At 51.3% G+C, this 16,210-nt stretch overlaps 8 protein-coding genes across 8 annotated transcripts; 5 read left to right on the top strand and 3 right to left on the bottom strand.

Annotated features, from left to right (window-relative positions):
* Nucleotides 1-251: 251 nt before the first annotated feature.
* SEPMUDRAFT_150717 (carbohydrate-binding module family 20 protein) lies at nt 252-2,880 on the bottom strand. Its single transcript, XM_016906352.1, has 3 exons — nt 840-2,880; nt 594-779; nt 252-540 (listed from the first exon to the last, which is right to left on the bottom strand). The coding sequence occupies exons 1-3, from the start codon at nt 2,718-2,720 to the stop codon at nt 379-381; spliced, it is 2,229 nt and encodes a 742-aa protein (XP_016758816.1). The 5' UTR covers nt 2,721-2,880; the 3' UTR covers nt 252-378.
* A 2,372-nt stretch (nt 2,881-5,252) lies between these two features.
* SEPMUDRAFT_70055 (uncharacterized protein) lies at nt 5,253-7,265 on the top strand (the record flags this gene model as incomplete). The annotated part of the gene is made up of 3 exons (XM_016909889.1): nt 5,253-5,961; nt 6,072-6,309; nt 6,370-7,265. Coding segments are annotated over exons 1-3 (1,140 nt in total), but the record flags the coding sequence as incomplete, so codon positions are not given.
* SEPMUDRAFT_22866 (uncharacterized protein) lies at nt 5,265-5,699 on the top strand (the record flags this gene model as incomplete). Its single annotated transcript, XM_016908364.1, has 1 exon — nt 5,265-5,699. A coding segment is annotated over one exon (435 nt), but the record flags the coding sequence as incomplete, so codon positions are not given.
* Nucleotides 7,266-7,905: 640 nt separating the features above from the next.
* On the top strand, nt 7,906-9,148 carry SEPMUDRAFT_119223 (uncharacterized protein; the record flags this gene model as incomplete). Its single annotated transcript, XM_016901490.1, has 3 exons — nt 7,906-8,341; nt 8,485-8,684; nt 8,792-9,148. 3 exons carry the CDS (start codon nt 7,906-7,908, stop codon nt 9,146-9,148), a joined length of 993 nt encoding a protein of 330 aa, XP_016758813.1.
* Nucleotides 9,149-9,371: 223 nt separating this feature from the next.
* Nucleotides 9,372-10,810, bottom strand: SEPMUDRAFT_119222 (uncharacterized protein; the record flags this gene model as incomplete). The annotated part of the gene is made up of 2 exons (XM_016901489.1): nt 9,372-10,543; nt 10,699-10,810. 2 exons carry the CDS (start codon nt 10,808-10,810, stop codon nt 9,372-9,374), a joined length of 1,284 nt encoding a protein of 427 aa, XP_016758812.1.
* Nucleotides 10,811-11,435: 625 nt separating this feature from the next.
* On the bottom strand, nt 11,436-13,548 carry SEPMUDRAFT_150716 (uncharacterized protein). Its single transcript, XM_016906351.1, has 3 exons — nt 12,175-13,548; nt 11,931-12,114; nt 11,436-11,870 (listed from the first exon to the last, which is right to left on the bottom strand). Exons 1-3 carry the CDS (start codon nt 12,340-12,342, stop codon nt 11,605-11,607), a joined length of 618 nt encoding a protein of 205 aa, XP_016758811.1. The 5' UTR covers nt 12,343-13,548; the 3' UTR covers nt 11,436-11,604.
* Nucleotides 13,261-13,842, top strand: SEPMUDRAFT_119220 (uncharacterized protein; the record flags this gene model as incomplete). Its single annotated transcript, XM_016901488.1, has 2 exons — nt 13,261-13,761; nt 13,834-13,842. The coding sequence occupies 2 exons, from the start codon at nt 13,261-13,263 to the stop codon at nt 13,840-13,842; spliced, it is 510 nt and encodes a 169-aa protein (XP_016758810.1).
* Nucleotides 13,843-14,528: 686 nt separating this feature from the next.
* SEPMUDRAFT_49753 (MFS general substrate transporter) lies at nt 14,529-16,111 on the top strand (the record flags this gene model as incomplete). Its single annotated transcript, XM_016909130.1, has 3 exons — nt 14,529-14,714; nt 14,785-15,600; nt 15,677-16,111. 3 exons carry the CDS (start codon nt 14,529-14,531, stop codon nt 16,109-16,111), a joined length of 1,437 nt encoding a protein of 478 aa, XP_016758809.1.
* Nucleotides 16,112-16,210: the final 99 nt, after the last annotated feature.

The raw sequence follows: 16,210 nt of genomic DNA, 5'->3' as shown, positions 1-16,210 counted from the left end.
GAGTTGGTAGGAACTATGTGTAGGAAGCGTAGGAGGTAGGATGATGTGACACTAATGTAACAAGACTCGTGAAAAACAACCAAATTCATATAAAGGTCTGGTTACACATCACAGGTTGCACTATACCTGCGGACGGAAAGATTGGACGCGGAATAGCAGATGCCGATTATTGCCGGTGAATGCCGGTTTCTCAAGGTCAGGTAAGAATCCCCATCTCTTGGAGGTCATCCACTCACAACATTCGTTTCATTGTTCTCAAAAACATTACATTACTTTACTTTACCCTATGGGCCTATTTCTTCCTCTATTCCCGTGTATATAAATAACATTTTCCATTATTTCATTCAGTTTTCTCTTTTTCTCTTTTTTTTTAATTCTTCATATCCCCGAATCCGACTGTAAATACGGGGCATGTTCGGGATAGTGCTCATTCCACGCGGCACATTGACTGTCATAATCTGCGGGAAGAGGAGCGATTTCGAGCATGTTCGATTGGCTCTCGATGAATTGGACGGCGAAACCGTCGTCTGCGTGCCAAGCCTGTGGGAGAGTTAGTGGGTGGGTGGGTGATATGAGAGAGAGAGGGAACGTACAATGTGGCAATGCAAGAGCCATGCTCCTGGATTGTTCGTCTCAAATGCAATGGCTAACCAGCCGTTGGTGGGCAGCATGGCGACATCTCTTCGGAGAGGACTGTCGTAGTTTAATGTTTCGCGATCGGCATCTGTCCAGGCACTACTGCCCGATCCGAGGACGTAAAAGTCGTGGCCGTGCAAATGCTGGAATACCCGTGTTAGTGAAAACCCCACAGCACGAGGATATTGATGACGGAAACTTACAATGGGATGTGGAATGTTGACTGTAAAGGGAGATCCAAACCCTTCTGTGATGACCCAATACGTCCACTCGTTCTGGTTGGGCAAAGATATGACATTGGTGCGTTCGCCCCATGCCGAGAAGCCTGCATCGTCCTGGACCTGTCCGAGCGTAGGGTTGCCCCAATCGACCCTCATGGGAGTGCCATTCACCTGCCAGTAGAGCGTGAGATAGCCATTGGCGTCGGTCGACTGGTTGATTGCGGTGTCCAGTTGTTCAAAAGTGGGAAGGGTGCTTTGGGGCACATATGAGTTCCAGTAAGATACAAGTCCAGTCTCGTCTGTACAGCGTTGGGTATATGGAGTTGCAGTGCTGGCCGGCGTCTCGGTCTCGTGGCCTTCGTACGAAAAGATGGAGCGAATGTTGCCATTGTTGTAGTTGGAGCCACATCCCGCAGTGTCTTGAGATTCGGCGCGAAACCAATAGCTTCCGGGAGACTGATCTGCCGTGATGATCACATCATAGCGCTGGCCGATTCCAATGAAGATCCACGAAGCATTATACGGAACGACTGGCACAAAGTCTGCGGAGATGACAGTCATGGTGTGGCCGTCGAGAGAGAACTGGAAGTGGCCATCGACACTGGTGTTGATGAGTCGCAGTCGATGTTTCTTGCCCGGAGTCAAGGTGGTACGCGCGTACGAGCCACCCGAAGTGGAAGTCATGGTGCCATTGATCAGGCCGTTGTCGGCAGTAGGCGCAAGAGAGTTGCGATGCATGGCCAGGAGAGAAGTCGTCCCGACTGTAGGATAGTACCAATCCGTGATTGTCAGCGGTCCGAGATCTTCATCGTAGTCCGCAGTAGCCGGTCCGTAGATGACGATGGGGCCAAGAACACCATCGCCGTACTGGGACGAAAAATGCGAGTGATACCAGCTCGTGCCATATTGTGTAGCAGTAAAAGTATATGTCTTCTGGCCGCCCGGCACGATAGGACACTCTGTGAGCCCTGGCACACCATCTTGTGCGTTGCTGTGGTACATTCGCATCCCATGGAAGTGGATGGAAGTTCCGTTGTTTTCCAACTCATTCTTGACTGTCACGGAAATGGTGTCACCCCAGTTGGCGTATATCGTGGGACCTGGATACTGTCCATTGACAGCATAGACCAGACGCTCGTATCCATCGGGTGCGAGTGTGGTATTGGTGATAGTCAATTCGTACGACACCGTGCGCCCCGTCACTGGCCACGTCTGATCAAAGTCGGTGTCGATGTCGAAGCCCTCGCTCCAGCAGCGGCGTGAGTTCGAGGCGTTTGTGCATGTTGCTGGTGTTGCACTGCTCGTCGATGTCTTTGTTGCACTCGTGGATGTGGCTGTAGACGTCGCATCAGGAGCACGTACCACAGGCACACTACTGGTGATCGTAGTGTCCGATTGCCACGTGTCGGAGATCACTGCGTTGCCGCTGCTGGGCACCACGAACGAATGATCAGAGCCTGCCTCCCAAGTGATTGCGCCGTCCGTGCCGATTCGGAGGTACTTGTACGAAAAGCTGGTCCCCGCTGGTATGCTGATCGTGCCCGACCATAGAGGATTGGTGCTTGTGTATTGCGCCGCGTCGAGCGAGATGGCGTTACTGGTATCCCAGGTTCCGAGCTGCGATATCGAGCCGATGACTTGTATTGTCTCGCCCCATGCGGTCTCGGAGAGCTCGTTGAAGGTGACGTCTACGCTGCTGGTCTGCCGCCGGGCTCGAGATCTTTGGCGAATGGTGACGGGTCGTGAAGGCGTAAATGGGGTTGCTTGTCGTGCGGTGCCGGCTTGCTGCAACTTCTCAGGAATGACCGAGGCAGCCGCCAATGCCAATAGATTAAAGATGGAGGAGTAGTAGTGTAACCTCATGATGATGACAAGTGCCGGCGCAAGCCCAGGATGCAGACGGGAATGCGATCGGTCGCAACGGGTGGGTGATGGAGAGGTATATAGAAGGGATGATGGCACGCAGTGAAGAGAGGGAAAATGTTAGTGAAGACGGTCATACATTAGGTAGTTAGGTATTGAATGGGGCGAGGAGGAGGAGCAGGGACAGAGAGGCGGTGTTTGCATGCGCACACTATGTATGTAACCTCTCCAGTCCCGTCTCGTCGCAGGGTCGCTAGTCCCGACCGATGGTGGGCGCACGCATCCAGCATCCAGCATCCAGCAGGAAGAGGCTGTCTTCGACGTCGCCACAATTCCACTCGCTCTGCTGCTCCCGCGCGACGGCGTGGTGACGCCAGGTCCGCGCGAGGAGGCTGAAGATAGACGTGTTGTGCGACGAAGGCTCGGGGCGCGGTGGGCGAGACGAGCCAGAGAAAACGTCGCGAACGGCGCCTCTCCTGAGCTCGTGCAGTAGTCGCCAGAGTGCCGCCCAGGATGGAGAGTAAGGAGCGGTATGCAATAGAGTGCTGCATGATCTCCATTGTCTTCAGTAGAAAGTAGTCTGACGCTTCACCAGACCAGTTCGAGTTCTCTAGTTCTACTACCATGCTCTCGCTCTGTTTCAACGCAATCAAGTCGGAAACAACGGTCTCGGGGCATAGCACTCACTTGCACCCACTCTGGGATCTCCATGTTGCCGAAAAGCAGCTCGTCATTGTTCAACGATGCTCGACTGCCACGCGCTGCCACGAGCGAACTGCCTGTCCTTCTAGCGTCGCAATCGTCTGCTCGCAAACCGATCCGGCCACGTGCAGATGTCTCCGATCCTCATATCCAGTGCCGGAGCATGGGGAAGTCGTGGACTCGTAGCCGGGCAGTATATTTAGCAAAGGTGTCACAAGTCTAGTGCAATTATAGAATGATGGCACAGATTGCAACTAGAAGTAGGACACCTTAGCCTTCCTGCGTGTCCTCTTTCGGCCCTTTCGACTGCTTCTATGCGCGCGCGGTGGCTCTGCAATTCATATGTATGATCATCAGCTGCGGATGATCACCCACTCCAGACGGACAATGCCTCTTTTCCTATGCAAGGATATGTTTAGTATCGCGTGAGCCGCTTGTTTGTTATATATTGGTATGCTGACTGACCTGATGAGGCATCGACTATGAATACACGGGAGGCCTGAAAGCCCAATTGCCTGGAAGCCAAATCGACTTGTCGGACCCGGGTCCTAATAGAGAGAGACATAGAGAGAGATGCAGTAAGGAGCCACAGTCCTCATGTTTACTTACCATACGCCATCTATGCCGGGCCTACGCTTTCCCACACCTCGCCGTCTCCCGGGCACTTCGCTTCCCTTCCAGCTCGGAGGCGCGAAACCTAGAGAGCTCTGGATGACCGGCAAGATGATGTGTAGGATCGAGAATTATCGTTGTAGGATGGATGTCGGTGGCGGATGGGTATGCTACTACTGTATACCGAGCGTAGGTACCTCCTATTGTGACAGTATTGTTCGGCCGAATATGGAAAATGCCCCGAGTGCGTGTCTGAGAGCCGTTGCAGCCATGTAGTGTAATGTCACAATGTGTTCAAAAGAGTCGTGCGAGTGGAGTCTTCCACCAAGCTTCCAAGTTCTCACTGGTCTATTAGGTAGTCTCTCTGCAGAAAGGCATTATGTCAGTTCCATATCCACAAGAATGGCAACCCAATAGAACGACATGGCACTGTCACAACAACCCAACGGAGAGGATGAAAGTTTCTGACTCGGACCCACAACGAGTTGCAACGCTAGGGATGCTTTCCCAGCCGGATATTGCAGCCAGCCGAGACATTATGATCGCGTGCATCCCTCCCCGTAGAGTCGACCATCCCGTAGAGTCGATCATCCCGCAGAGTCGACCATTCCGTATAGTCGACCATGGCAAGTCTGGCGAGGTTTAAACTGCTTTTCCCGTCGCCGCGTGATGTTGGAACGGTTCCGGAAGGGTATCCTGTATGCCACAACCATCTCTCCATGCTGTTGTCTGGATAATGGAGATGCAGTCCTCGCGGACCCGTCGTGGTCATGTCGTTGTCGCGGAGTCATATAGGCCAGCTATAGAGAGAGGTATCACATCATCCTCGGGCTCGTCGCTCGCCCAGGTTCATGCGACAGAGATTACCTTACCTGTACCTAGGTGCCTTAGTCATCAGCTGTATGTATATTTCGAGTGGCCTCAACTCATCGGCTATGCGTGAAGCAAGCCGTGCTCTGAGAAGCTGTACGAAAGCAAAGCCATTTCAGAACATATGTCATACGGTAGAGTCTGGTCATACCCACACCGTCATAGAGTATGTCAGGTAAGTTCAAAAGTTCACTATGGGCAAGCTCGTATTCCTCGTATTCACTTCGGTGTTAGCGTAGCCAAGAGTTAAGTACCACAACCTTCCTAAGAGGTACCTACAAGTTCATGACTTCCTCTCTCTCCTGCACATCAGGTATCAGTGCCATTCGTTCTTGACGCATCAAAAAGATGGTCTCCACCGAGCAGCCATGGCACGCAGCCTTCCCGGCGCCCAAGCCCGAGTATACCGCAGAAGTCATGCCTCGCAATCGCGCTCTCACCGTGCTGAGCATGCGCATCGCTTCCATGCTCATCGTAGATGTCCGGCGCACCGATTACGAAGGCGGCAGCATCCGAGGGAGTCTCAACATTCCTGCGCACGGGTTCTGGTGGAATCGCGGCATTCTGTATGAGTTGTGCTATAAAGCAGATATTGAGTGGGTGGTGTTCACGTGCGGGTCGAGTAATGGCCGTGGACCGAGATGCGCGAGTTGGTTTCTCGAGCATGTCCGGGACACGGTGGGAGATCAGGATATGAATGTTCTGGTTCTGGAAGGGGGTGTGAAAGGATGGGTCAAATCGGGGGACCAGTATACGGCCTATATGGATGGATACAAGGAGGACTATTGGAGGGAACTGTTCGCGAAGGAAGAAGAGAAGGAGAGGAACGGGTCCAGTGGAGCGGCGGCTCACGAACCGGCATCGCAGATGGTTGCCAGGGCAGTGGGAGACGGAGATGTATTGAAGTGACGAGCTCGATGGCTACGGTAGAACTATACCTCCCGGCGGTGAGCAGCTGACACTGGCACTGGCACCGGTATTGGCACTAGATATTCGCCAGCCGCTTCTTCTCAAGGTATCCTTCTCACGTCATCGCTTGGTAGGTTGGTATGAGACAGTAAGTGGTGGAGTGCCTCGAAGTGAATGCGGATGCTTTCGCGAACCTTGGTTCTGCTGGGTTTGAATCTGTGGTTTTGTGGAAGTTAGCGGAGCTAACCACAGAATCAGCAAGGCCACCACTTCAGCAAAGCCACCACTCTCTATATACAACTCGACCGACGCGAACTTCCAAAGAATCTTCTACCACACCAACAACACTGACAACCTTGCACACACTCCATCCACTGGACAGTGGACACACACGCGCTTGCAGCGAGAGCGACACATGATGGATAGAACAAACAGCGAGTCCGGGTATGAAGATGCGTTAGAGAAGATGCCAGCGGCCGCCGCTTCGTCTGCGACGGTACAGAATTCACTGCATCCTCGAAGCTCAAGAGTGCACACTCGGCTGACATTCACCTAGTGCGCATCGCCTACGTTGCATCTCCCCTTCCAGTCAAGGCTGTTGAACTTGCCCCCGGAGCTCCGACTAAATATTTACGACGAGTTGATGCACCATGTTGCCGCTACATCGAACGGTGTTCTTGAAACCCATGCTCTCGGATACATGATGGCCGCAACGCTCAAGGAGCAAGGGAGCGCTTTCTTCTTTAGCACCATCATCCCCAAGTGTACCATGGTCTGCAAGCAGTTTGCTCGCGAATATGAAGATCATGTGCTCGGCCATACATCGATGACCATTTGCTTCGCGCATGGAATCGCGAAAAATATGGAAGCTCTTCCATGGCGTGGGCTTGCTCCGCAGCGACGCGTATTCCAGACAATCCGGCGATTTGATATTCAGATCTGGTCGAGCGTCGCTTTTGGCTGTGGACAACCTTGGTATGACAAGGCGGTCGATTGGCTGAAAATGCAGCCCCAGCAACAAAAGGAGGTCCATGGTGATTGGACTCCTACCAAGCAGGTGTTTGAGGACTTGCACGAGTTCTTGATCAACTTCCACCAACTCCTGTCCCCACGAGCGCGCCTCCACTTTTCGGTCGACGTTCCATTTTTCAAGGAGGCACCGCACATGGTTACCAAATTTGATCTGGAGGCATTTGTCAATATGCTTGCCGACAGCGAAGAAGAGCACTGTCCATTCGATCAGCTGAGCATCTCTCTCCGGCACACTTGCTATATCGATATGAAGCTGGATCATCCTGAGGAATACTGGACACGTCGACTCATCGAGAACGCAGGTGGACAGTACGAAGGGCCCGAGGCGACGGTGAGTTGGGGTTCCCGCATCGCATTCTACGAGGCAACGATGATTCAAGTCGGAGACGACGTATGGGAGAGGGGCGAGTGGGAGTTTATGGGATTGCATAACAACAGTGAGACGCCGCGGCTTCTCGAGTGATGGCCTGCAGCCATATAGCACTGTGCTCGGGCTTTGGGGAGGGAGGGGTCTTGAATGGGGGAGTTTTCTTTGGTCGCAAATGGGGTATACAGAGCTCTTCACCACTTTCGCCGTGGTAGCTGCAGCTTGAGAGTCGGTGATAGTGTAATCGCGCTTCTGGCATATGGGTTGCTGGCATATGGGTTTCTGGCACATGGGCCGCTGGCATATGGAGTGCTGGCATATGGAGTGCTGGCATATGGAGTGCTGGCATATGGGTTGCTGGCATATGGATATGGGCTGCTAGTATATGGGCTGCTCGATCACTACAGGTAATGGTAACTTTTGGACGTTTTGCTGCCTTCTCTCTTCGCGTCTCTATCGCAACAGTATCTCACGTTGTGATTTCCACTATAGGTACAGGTATAGGTATTGCCGAAGGTGTGCCTAGGTACCTCACTACCTCTCCGCACCAAGCAAGGCGATCAAGGATACAACCCTGTACTGACATCACATCACTCTCTCTAACAGCAACGAGCACGCACAACGATCTACCTACATCTCACAGTGATTCTTGTAAACCTCAACTAACCATCTCCGTCCAGAAAATCACCAAAAATGGCCTCCATCAATCCCACAGGCATCTTCCGCTTCGTCGAACCTGACCTAACCATACCCGCCCAAGACCGCGCCATATTCGCCAATCCACGCCCCAAGCATCTCGTCCAACTCGAGCTCCCACTCCACGACATCCGCACCTCCAACGAAATCTCCGCGGGCTCCGCAGGTCTCGATGTGCAAGGTTTCACCTACTTGCACCATGTCTCTGCGTTGAGCCCTGAGCAGATGCTCGAGGGCAGGAATGCTGAAGATGTGCTCGCTCCGGAAACTCTGGAGATGATGATTAAATATACGGGGGCGAAGAGAGGTGTTGTGCATAGTGTTGGGTTTCGGAGAATTCCGGCTTCGAAGCAGCTGGATTTGGAGTTTGTGCCGTTGAGAGGGAGTGAGATTGATGTTGCGATGGAGAGGATTCCTAAGGATCAGATGTTGGGTATGTTGTTGGTTGATTGATTGATGGGTTTGATGTGAGCAGTGTGGTTATTCTTTTTTTTTTTTCTTTTTTTTTTCGTTTTGTCTTTTTTTTTTTCCTTTTGGGAATATAGTATACTACAACTTACCTGAGAATGAGTATAGTAAGTGGCAGAGACGAGCACTCCGCCAGCGAACCCGCTCGTCAATGCCACGTCGACATGACGCTAGAAGGCCTCCGACAAACTCTCCGATACTCCACCACCGAAATCGTAACGGCAGCGAAAAATATCATAGAAGCAGAAGATTTGCGTGCGGCAGGACACGATGTCCCAGTCCCACGATACGCAGCATATAGCGTCTGGGTTTGTCATTTTTCCCAAAATCCTTTCATCTTCTCTCCATGACCCTATTTCAAATCATACCTGACTACCTATACCTACATATAACCAACCCAATCTTTCTTCTCTAGCGCCCCCTAAAACCCGTCCACCGCGACCCCATTTCCATCCTCGACTACCGCACCCTCTCCCCCTCCGAACTCATCCCCACAGAAAATCGCATCCCCAGCGGAATCACTGCCGAAGGAGACTACATTATTCAAGCCTACACAGCCTCTCCCCCCAAACGACCCGAATTGCAGAAATGGTATTGGATGCCCGAGCAGAAACCACATGAAGTGTTGGTGATTAAATTTGCGGATTCGGCTGCTGAAGGGGATCCCGGGGTTGCGAAGTGTGGAGTACATGTGAGTCCGATTTTACCCGGGACGGAAAGGGAGGAGGTTAGGGAGAGTTGTGAGGTGAGGGTGTATTTGTTTTGGGAGTGAAAGGAGATGTTTATAGGTACCTACCTGACCTTAAGGTATATATGTGGTTGGTTGGGGACCTATGTTTTTGGGGAGGAATGTGGTGCCAAAAGTAATGAAAATGGGTTTTTTATTGTGATTGGAATATATCGATGATTGAACTCATGGATATACCTATCTCCAGTGGCAAATGACTCCCCTTTATTTCTTTCTCTTTTTTGCCCCTATTTCACAATTTCCTACTTCACTGACCAACAGGATAATCCTCCAATACAGCAAGTGGAATACGCTTCTTCCTTGTCCCTCTTCCTCCCACCTTACTGCTGCTGCTACTTCCTCCGCCGACATCATCATCATCATCATCATCATTCGACCGCTTTACTTTCTTATTTCCCCTCGAACAGTAAGCAGCATCTACATCGGTGAAGTGATAAGATCTCTTCTTCTCCCTTTCCTTCATCATCTTCTTCATCTTCATCTTCACCGAGGACGATGCTTCTCCTGTAGAAGTCGCAGTACTCTCAGCTTGAGCGGTCTCCCAGAAGGGACTGACAAAAAGGTCATTGGAGTGAGAATTAGCATCGGGGTCTTGCTGTTTATCAAACTCTTCCTTCTCCTGGAATATGGTGGTGGTGGCAAAAGAGGAGGGGTTGGGAGGAGATGACATGGTCGAATAAGTAGTAGGAGTAGAAGTAGAAGACGACGTTGTGTTCTTCGGGAAAGTTGCAGTCGAGGTAATAATGCCACGACTACTCTTCTCTTGATGAATTGTTTTGCTGCGCTTTGTCGATCTTGGAGTGTCGTCTTCCTTAGTCGAGAAGGAGGAGGAGGATAGTAGTGGTAGTGTCGAAGGTCTGAGAATCTTGGTTGCAACTTCTTCGACGCTTCGAGGGAGTGGGACAGCTGTATTGCAGTCGTCTCTTTCTGTTTCTGCTTCTTCTTCATCTTCTTCCTCGTCAAACATCCATGGAATTGAACCCCAAACTTTCGTACTTCTTGGCGTCGGACATGGCGTATCATCATCTGCCATCATCGCAGTGAATGGCAGACTGGCATACTCGGCATCTTCATTCTTGATGCGTGATTCTTCCAAGTCATGCTCATCGTCCAACTCATCATCAGTCATGTCACGAGTAAATCTGCTCGACATTTGACCCTTTCCCTGAGGACCTTTACCGCGCAATCTAGTGAGAGTACCAGACGAGGTTACCGTACCTTTCATCTTCTTCAACTTCTCCTTCTTCCCACTGTTTCCAAAATTCCCCAACCCATCATCCTCCTCCTCTTCCTCCTGCACCTCATCGCCCTTCACTTTCACTTTCACTTTCCCTTGCTTGACCCCTCCAATCCCCATTGACCTCTTCAACTTGGCAACATGTTCGACAATCGCACGTTTAGTCGGACTTTTATCCTGATCTGTAGCAACGAGAGAAGAAGAAAGAAAAAAAAGGGTCAGTACCTCCTGTCAACCGATATTTATTTTTCCCCCAATGAGATGAATGAATGAACTGAATAAACTAATGGAAACGATTGGAAATGAATCGATGGAGGGGTGTATACCACACACATACCAAGAAAAAGTTCTCGCCACTTCTCTACCAAAACTTCTGCGTCTAGTCTGACAGTCGAAATTACGGCGAGAAGAAGTTTTTGATCCATGTGGGGGGTCCAGGAGATGGGCATTGTTCTTTTTCTTGTTCTTGTTCTTGTTTGGTTGATTGGTTGGTTACGGTTGAAAGGGGAAGGAGGAAGGAAGTTTTGCGGTGGTGGTGGTGGTGTAGTGGAGTGTAGTGTAGTGTGGTGTGGGTGCGAAAGAAAGTAAGATGTGATGGACTGCTGCTGCTGCTGCTGTGTACAGTGTGTAGTGAATGAATGAACGAACGATACATTCATATAATGTTATACTCACTCTCTTTTTCTGATCTGATAAGAGGCGACGAATAGTCGATCGCAGCCCGGGGACGCTTCAATGTCAGTCGGCTGTTGTTGTTGTTGTTATCTTCGACGTGCAGATGTCATGGATATTCCATCCGTCCCCAGAAGCAAGTTGCATATGCGTGAGCGCAATGTATGTGACATGTTGGGGATACAATCGCTCTTATCGTGCGTGAGAGAACGAGAAATGAAACAGGTCGAAAAAGAATATCTGGAATTAAGCTCTGTGCTGTTGAGCTCCCTGGATAGATGCTGCTGGAGGTAGGGATGCTCAGATGCTACCCAGCGCGCCTCACAGATTCACACTGGACTGCAAATGTGCTTCACGCAAGTCTGGACTTGGGAGAACATCGTGGAAATCGTGGATTTTGGGATATCAATGTCGACTTTTGTATATGCTTCGTTGGTAAAAGCAGGAATAGCTATTTGCCTCGTTCAAACGTACACCAAGAAGAAGCGACCGAAAATATGAAAATCTTCCCCAAGTTTCGGATAACGACGATTTTCGCAGAACGCACGAGTATATTGCTTTTCGGGATCCCTCAATATGTAGAATTGGTGATTGTCAAGACTTGAGGATTGATGAATTTGGAATCTGCAGCAGGTGTCTGGGGACGTGAAACATCGCCTGTGTTGTACATAGGAGTCTGGTAAATCTCATATGGCCATGGCAATCCGGGAGTCCAGACGAACGTTGGGGACCAGTATGGGGTGAAAGGATCATCATCTTTCGATGGTGTCATCGAGACATGAGGAGCATTGTCAAAAGGGCATGTCGCATGTGGAGCTGCCTGAAATTTCGACGGCACTTCGAGTGGTCAGCACTAGGAGGTACCGCAAGAATGAGGGCGGTTTTCTTTATGCACACCTGTTTCTCCCTTCACACGAGGAGATTTTTTGGTTGGAGACTTTCTCGTGGGCCTACCAACTTGGCACTTGCCATCGACGAAGGCTTGCTTGAGAGAGGTAACATCCTCCTGAATCAAGCTCATACGATACCGGGCTTGATGAGGGGTGATTCCTAGGACACGAGCCAGAAGAGAAGCAGGCAACTGCGACCAATCTGGTCAGTACGAGGAGTCTGGCAAATCCCAACGCACGCACGCACGTACGGGAGACTTCTGTAGCAGCTCCAGAATCGTGGCATAAGCGATCACCATATCTCTGTATCTCTTCGTCTGGATCTGCTCTCTTTGAAATCGCTTCTTGGTAGATGGTGCCATCTCGAGAGGAGTGCAAACGAAGGGGGGGTCTTGCGTCGCGCCTTGCGTGACCAACATACTGTCACACTGCTGTAGCTAAATAATCGTCTTATCGGTGTCATGTTCGTCGTCTCATGAATCGTGCAGTGTTGCTCCGTTGTCCACAGTGGCTGGGAACGCAAGAAAGTTATGCGCGGAGTCGGCATGCAGCCACGCCCCCTTGTCTGTGCTCTCTGTCTACACTTGATCTCAGTCAATGCACCAGGATGCAGGGTCCGAAAAGAGGATCACAACAATATGAGATGCTGAGAAGAGGTGTAAGTTGGAGATGCACCTGCATGTACCTGTGGGCCATGTCCAGAGTCTGACCAGGCTGGATCAGTGAAGCACAGCTGCTGGTGTGAAAGATGTGCGTCTGGTAGTGCTCGTCCTCGCGCCCTGCCTGGCATGCAAAGTCCAGCTGGTCGAGGAGCGAGCCAGCAAATAGCAGGAAGCGAGACGAGATTGCAGAGAGATTTGTGCGGGTGTTGACGATCTGCGCGCAGTGCGTGTGTGTGGATGCATGAGCGCGCCGAACGAGCCCTCAGAGGATAAATTGCCAGGCCAGCAAATGGACCCTATACTATCCTTGATGCTCTGTTGGCTTTGCCCGCGAGCAGGACAAGTGACGGTCACCGGAAATGGTCGTGTAAGGTATGTGGAGTGAAGTCCAGTACCAAATCACTTGAGGATTCGCTATCGTACCCTTCACAAAGTACCAGATGCTTCTCATGCTGGAAGTCTTCACTGTCCACAAGGGAGCGGTCATGGAGCACAAGAGCTTTGTGATCAGTATTGAGTTCCAGTCCACATTATCTGGCTCGCACGGGGCATCTGTGAGCTCATAAGTGTGTGTGGAAGTCATCGATGGTTGTGCATTGTGCACATTGACATTGCTATTGCCATTACCATTACCATTGCCATCCAGATCTGCTGCCTCATACGCCAAGCCCCACCATGTCGGCCATCAGCAAACTGACAGCTCGTGACCAAGAACTACTCCCACTGGCTTGGCTATGTCTTCAAGGTGAAGTCAAGATCGATTTCCAGAAACTGGCCCGAGAGGGAGGCTTTACCAACGTGGGCTCGGCCTCCAACGCATGGGCACGCATCGCCAAGAAGCTCGCGATTCCCCGGGGAGGCAGCAAGTCGGATAAGAGAGCCAAGTATGAGGCCATGTCGACCATCACGTCGCCGAAGAGGAAGAGGGGGGAGGAGGTGGAGGAGGTGAAGAAAGAGAAGTTCAAGGTGAGGAAGGAAGAGATGGTGGTGGTGGAGGAGATGAAGATGAGGAAAGAGGAGGAGGTGGTGGTGGAGGAGATGAAGGTGAAGGAGGAGGAGGGGGAGGAGGAGGAGGAGGGCCCGGTGAAGAAGAGGGCGCGGGTCAGGCCGAGGATCAAGAAAGAGGCCATCGACGGATCACGTGAGGAAGAGGAAGATACATATCGATTATCATCTGTAAGTGCTTTCCAGCGACGAGCAACTGTTATGGACTTCTAACTAACCCCTTTCCCACTGACTGTGTCGCAGATCTGGTGATATTGATGTACGGATGTCGAGGAGGACGAACAAGCGCCAAGGAAATGCCAAGATGATATACTCCCGTCTCCCGGATCTCTTCCTTTCCTCTCTTCCTTTCTTTCTGTCTTTCTTCCTTTCCTCCACCTCCCTTCCATTCCCTTCCCTTCCACATTGCCTCCTCCGCCAAGTCGTTGCCGCTGTCTTCATCGTCCGTCTCTTGTGCATATATTCCCAGAGTTCTCACATACACCAACTGACAGTCATCTCATCATCGTCCACAATGCTTCTGGTGTATCGCCCTCACCCTGCCTCCTGAGGCATGTCTACTCAATCGCGCAGTTGGGGCCCTCAAGTCACTCGCCTTCTCTCCGTCACATTGGGGCCTCAACCGGCGTCAAAACAGCTCATCTTTTTCCTTCAACCGCATACCGAGGCATTGGGGCGGTACACCACCAGATGCATGCAATCGTGATCAACGCAGCATGTGCTGCAGGGCCTACTAGCTGCATGCTACCATGATGATGCAAGGCCTAGCGATAACACTACCCGACAACGACGATAGGCCGCACGGCGAAAAGGCGCTGTGCCGAGCGCAAGATCAACTATGATATCGACATATTTCTCTTTGAACAGATGCTCGACGTAACTTGTGATACTGTAGCCCTTTCAACATGACCTCTCTTACCGCGACGAAGCACTCTGCCATGAATGGCGTTGCCGCAGATACTAATGCCTCGTGCATAGGGGAGCAAGATGCACTTCAAGACATTGCTATTGACCCCAAAGAGGAGGCGAAACTCTTGGCCAAGCTGGACCTCTTCCTCATGCCCGTGATTATGCTGGTGTATCTTTCGTGCTTTCTGGATCGCTCCAACATTGGCAACGTCAAGGTATGAAGTGGATGGAAGCAGATGTTTCGAATCGCCATCAGCAACTACAAGTCCTAACGTACCACAACAGGTCGCAGGAATGCCCGAGGACATTGGTGCTTCAGCACAAGAGTTCTCCACTGCAGTCTCCATCTTCTATGCGACCTATGTGCTTTCAGAAACGCCTTGGGCGATTCTGCTCAAGAAATTGACTCCCCGACTTCTCCTGACGGGCTTGGCTATGGTCTGGTCTTTGGTCACCATTTTCTCGGGATTCATACAGAACATTGGAGGGCTCTACGCCGCCCGACTCATTCTCGGTGCATGCGAGGGAGGTCTCTTCCCCGGGCTGAATCTCTATCTGACCATGATCTATCGCCGAGAAGAGCAAGCCAAGCGCGTGTCGTATCTCTTTGTCTGTACAGCCATCGCCGGTGCCTTTGGAGGCCTCCTGGCGTATGGAATTCTGCATATGGACGGCATTGGCGGATATGCGGGCTGGAGATGGGTCTACATTATCGAGGGAATCTTCTCGGTTGTGATTGCCATTGTCGTGTGGTTTGGACTGCCGAATGACCCTGGCAAAGCGTACTTTCTCACCACGAAACAAAAGGAGATTATGAGCCAACGACAGATTCAGCGGGCGGCGTACATGGGCAGCGAAGAATTCGACTGGGAAGAGGTCCAGATTGCGATAAAGGACCCGAAGGTGTACATCAGTGGCCTCATCCAGTTCTGTCAGGACATCTTGTTGTACGGCTTCAGCACATTCTTGCCTTCCATCATCAGTGAGATGGGCTACAACTCGTACGAGACACAATACTTGACTGTCCCGGTCTATGCAGTGGGAGGTCTTTCGTTCGTGAGTCTAGCATTCCTCTCGGACAGGTATGAACTCCGAGCTCCCGTAAGTGTCTTTCGATCTTCTGGCGTTCAGAGAACAATTCATCCTCACCTAACGTATGATTTGTGTGTTTCTTCAGTTTTTATTATTCGCCAACATGTTCGGCATCATTGGCTATATCCTCTTACTCGTCACCTCGCTGCCCGTGGGCGTACGCTTCTTCGCGACCTTCCTCTGCGCAATTGCCGTGTATACGGGGCCGGGCTTGAATCTCACCTGGCTCAACGTGAATTCTGCACCACACTACCGTCGTGCCACCTCGATAGGTCTGCAACAGACCATTGGCAATACAGCAGGAATCGTGGCGGGCCAGATATATCGCAAAGCGCCATATCTGCTGGGAAACGGCTTCTCCTTGGGAGCCATCTGCTTTGGTCAATTCGTCATTGTGGCGAAGATGGTATACATTAGATCGTGCAATCGGACGAAAGACAGGATTGCACGTGGTGAGGTGGCGGATAGGAGAAGGGTGAAAACGGGTGATTGGGCATTGGACTTCCGTTATCATCTGTAGCTTGACTGTACGGTAGTCGGGGGGGGACGGCAAACGGGAAGAAGGATGATGCCCAGCCCAGGCCATCTAAAGGTGGTTATGGGATGTTACGACGGCCAA

This window comes from Sphaerulina musiva, assembly GCF_000320565.1.
Source record: "Sphaerulina musiva SO2202 unplaced genomic scaffold SEPMUscaffold_8, whole genome shotgun sequence".
Classification (NCBI taxonomy): Eukaryota; Fungi; Ascomycota; class Dothideomycetes; order Mycosphaerellales; family Mycosphaerellaceae; genus Sphaerulina; species Sphaerulina musiva.
The sequence above is the reverse complement of the archived record's forward strand: the minus strand, read 5'-3'. Positions and strand labels throughout refer to the sequence as shown.

What these genes read in the sequence shown, in the direction of transcription:
- SEPMUDRAFT_150717 (XM_016906352.1), bottom strand. Translation starts at nt 2,720, where the DNA reads ATGAGGTTACACTACTACTCCTCCATCTTTAATCTATTGGCATTGGCG. An exon ending in TCAACATTCCACATCCCATT is followed by an intron (nt 780 to 839) that starts GTAAGTTTCCGT and finishes CGGGTATTCCAG; the next exon opens with CATTTGCACGGCCACGACTT. An exon ending in GGCTCTTGCATTGCCACATT is followed by an intron (nt 541 to 593) that starts GTACGTTCCCTC and finishes ACTCTCCCACAG; the next exon opens with GCTTGGCACGCAGACGACGG.
- SEPMUDRAFT_150716 (XM_016906351.1), bottom strand. Translation starts at nt 12,342, where the DNA reads ATGTTGGTCACGCAAGGCGCGACGCAAGACCCCCCCTTCGTTTGCACT. An exon ending in AGCTGCTACAGAAGTCTCCC is followed by an intron (nt 12,115 to 12,174) that starts GTACGTGCGTGC and finishes GATTGGTCGCAG; the next exon opens with TTGCCTGCTTCTCTTCTGGC. An exon ending in TCGTGTGAAGGGAGAAACAG is followed by an intron (nt 11,871 to 11,930) that starts GTGTGCATAAAG and finishes GACCACTCGAAG; the next exon opens with TGCCGTCGAAATTTCAGGCA.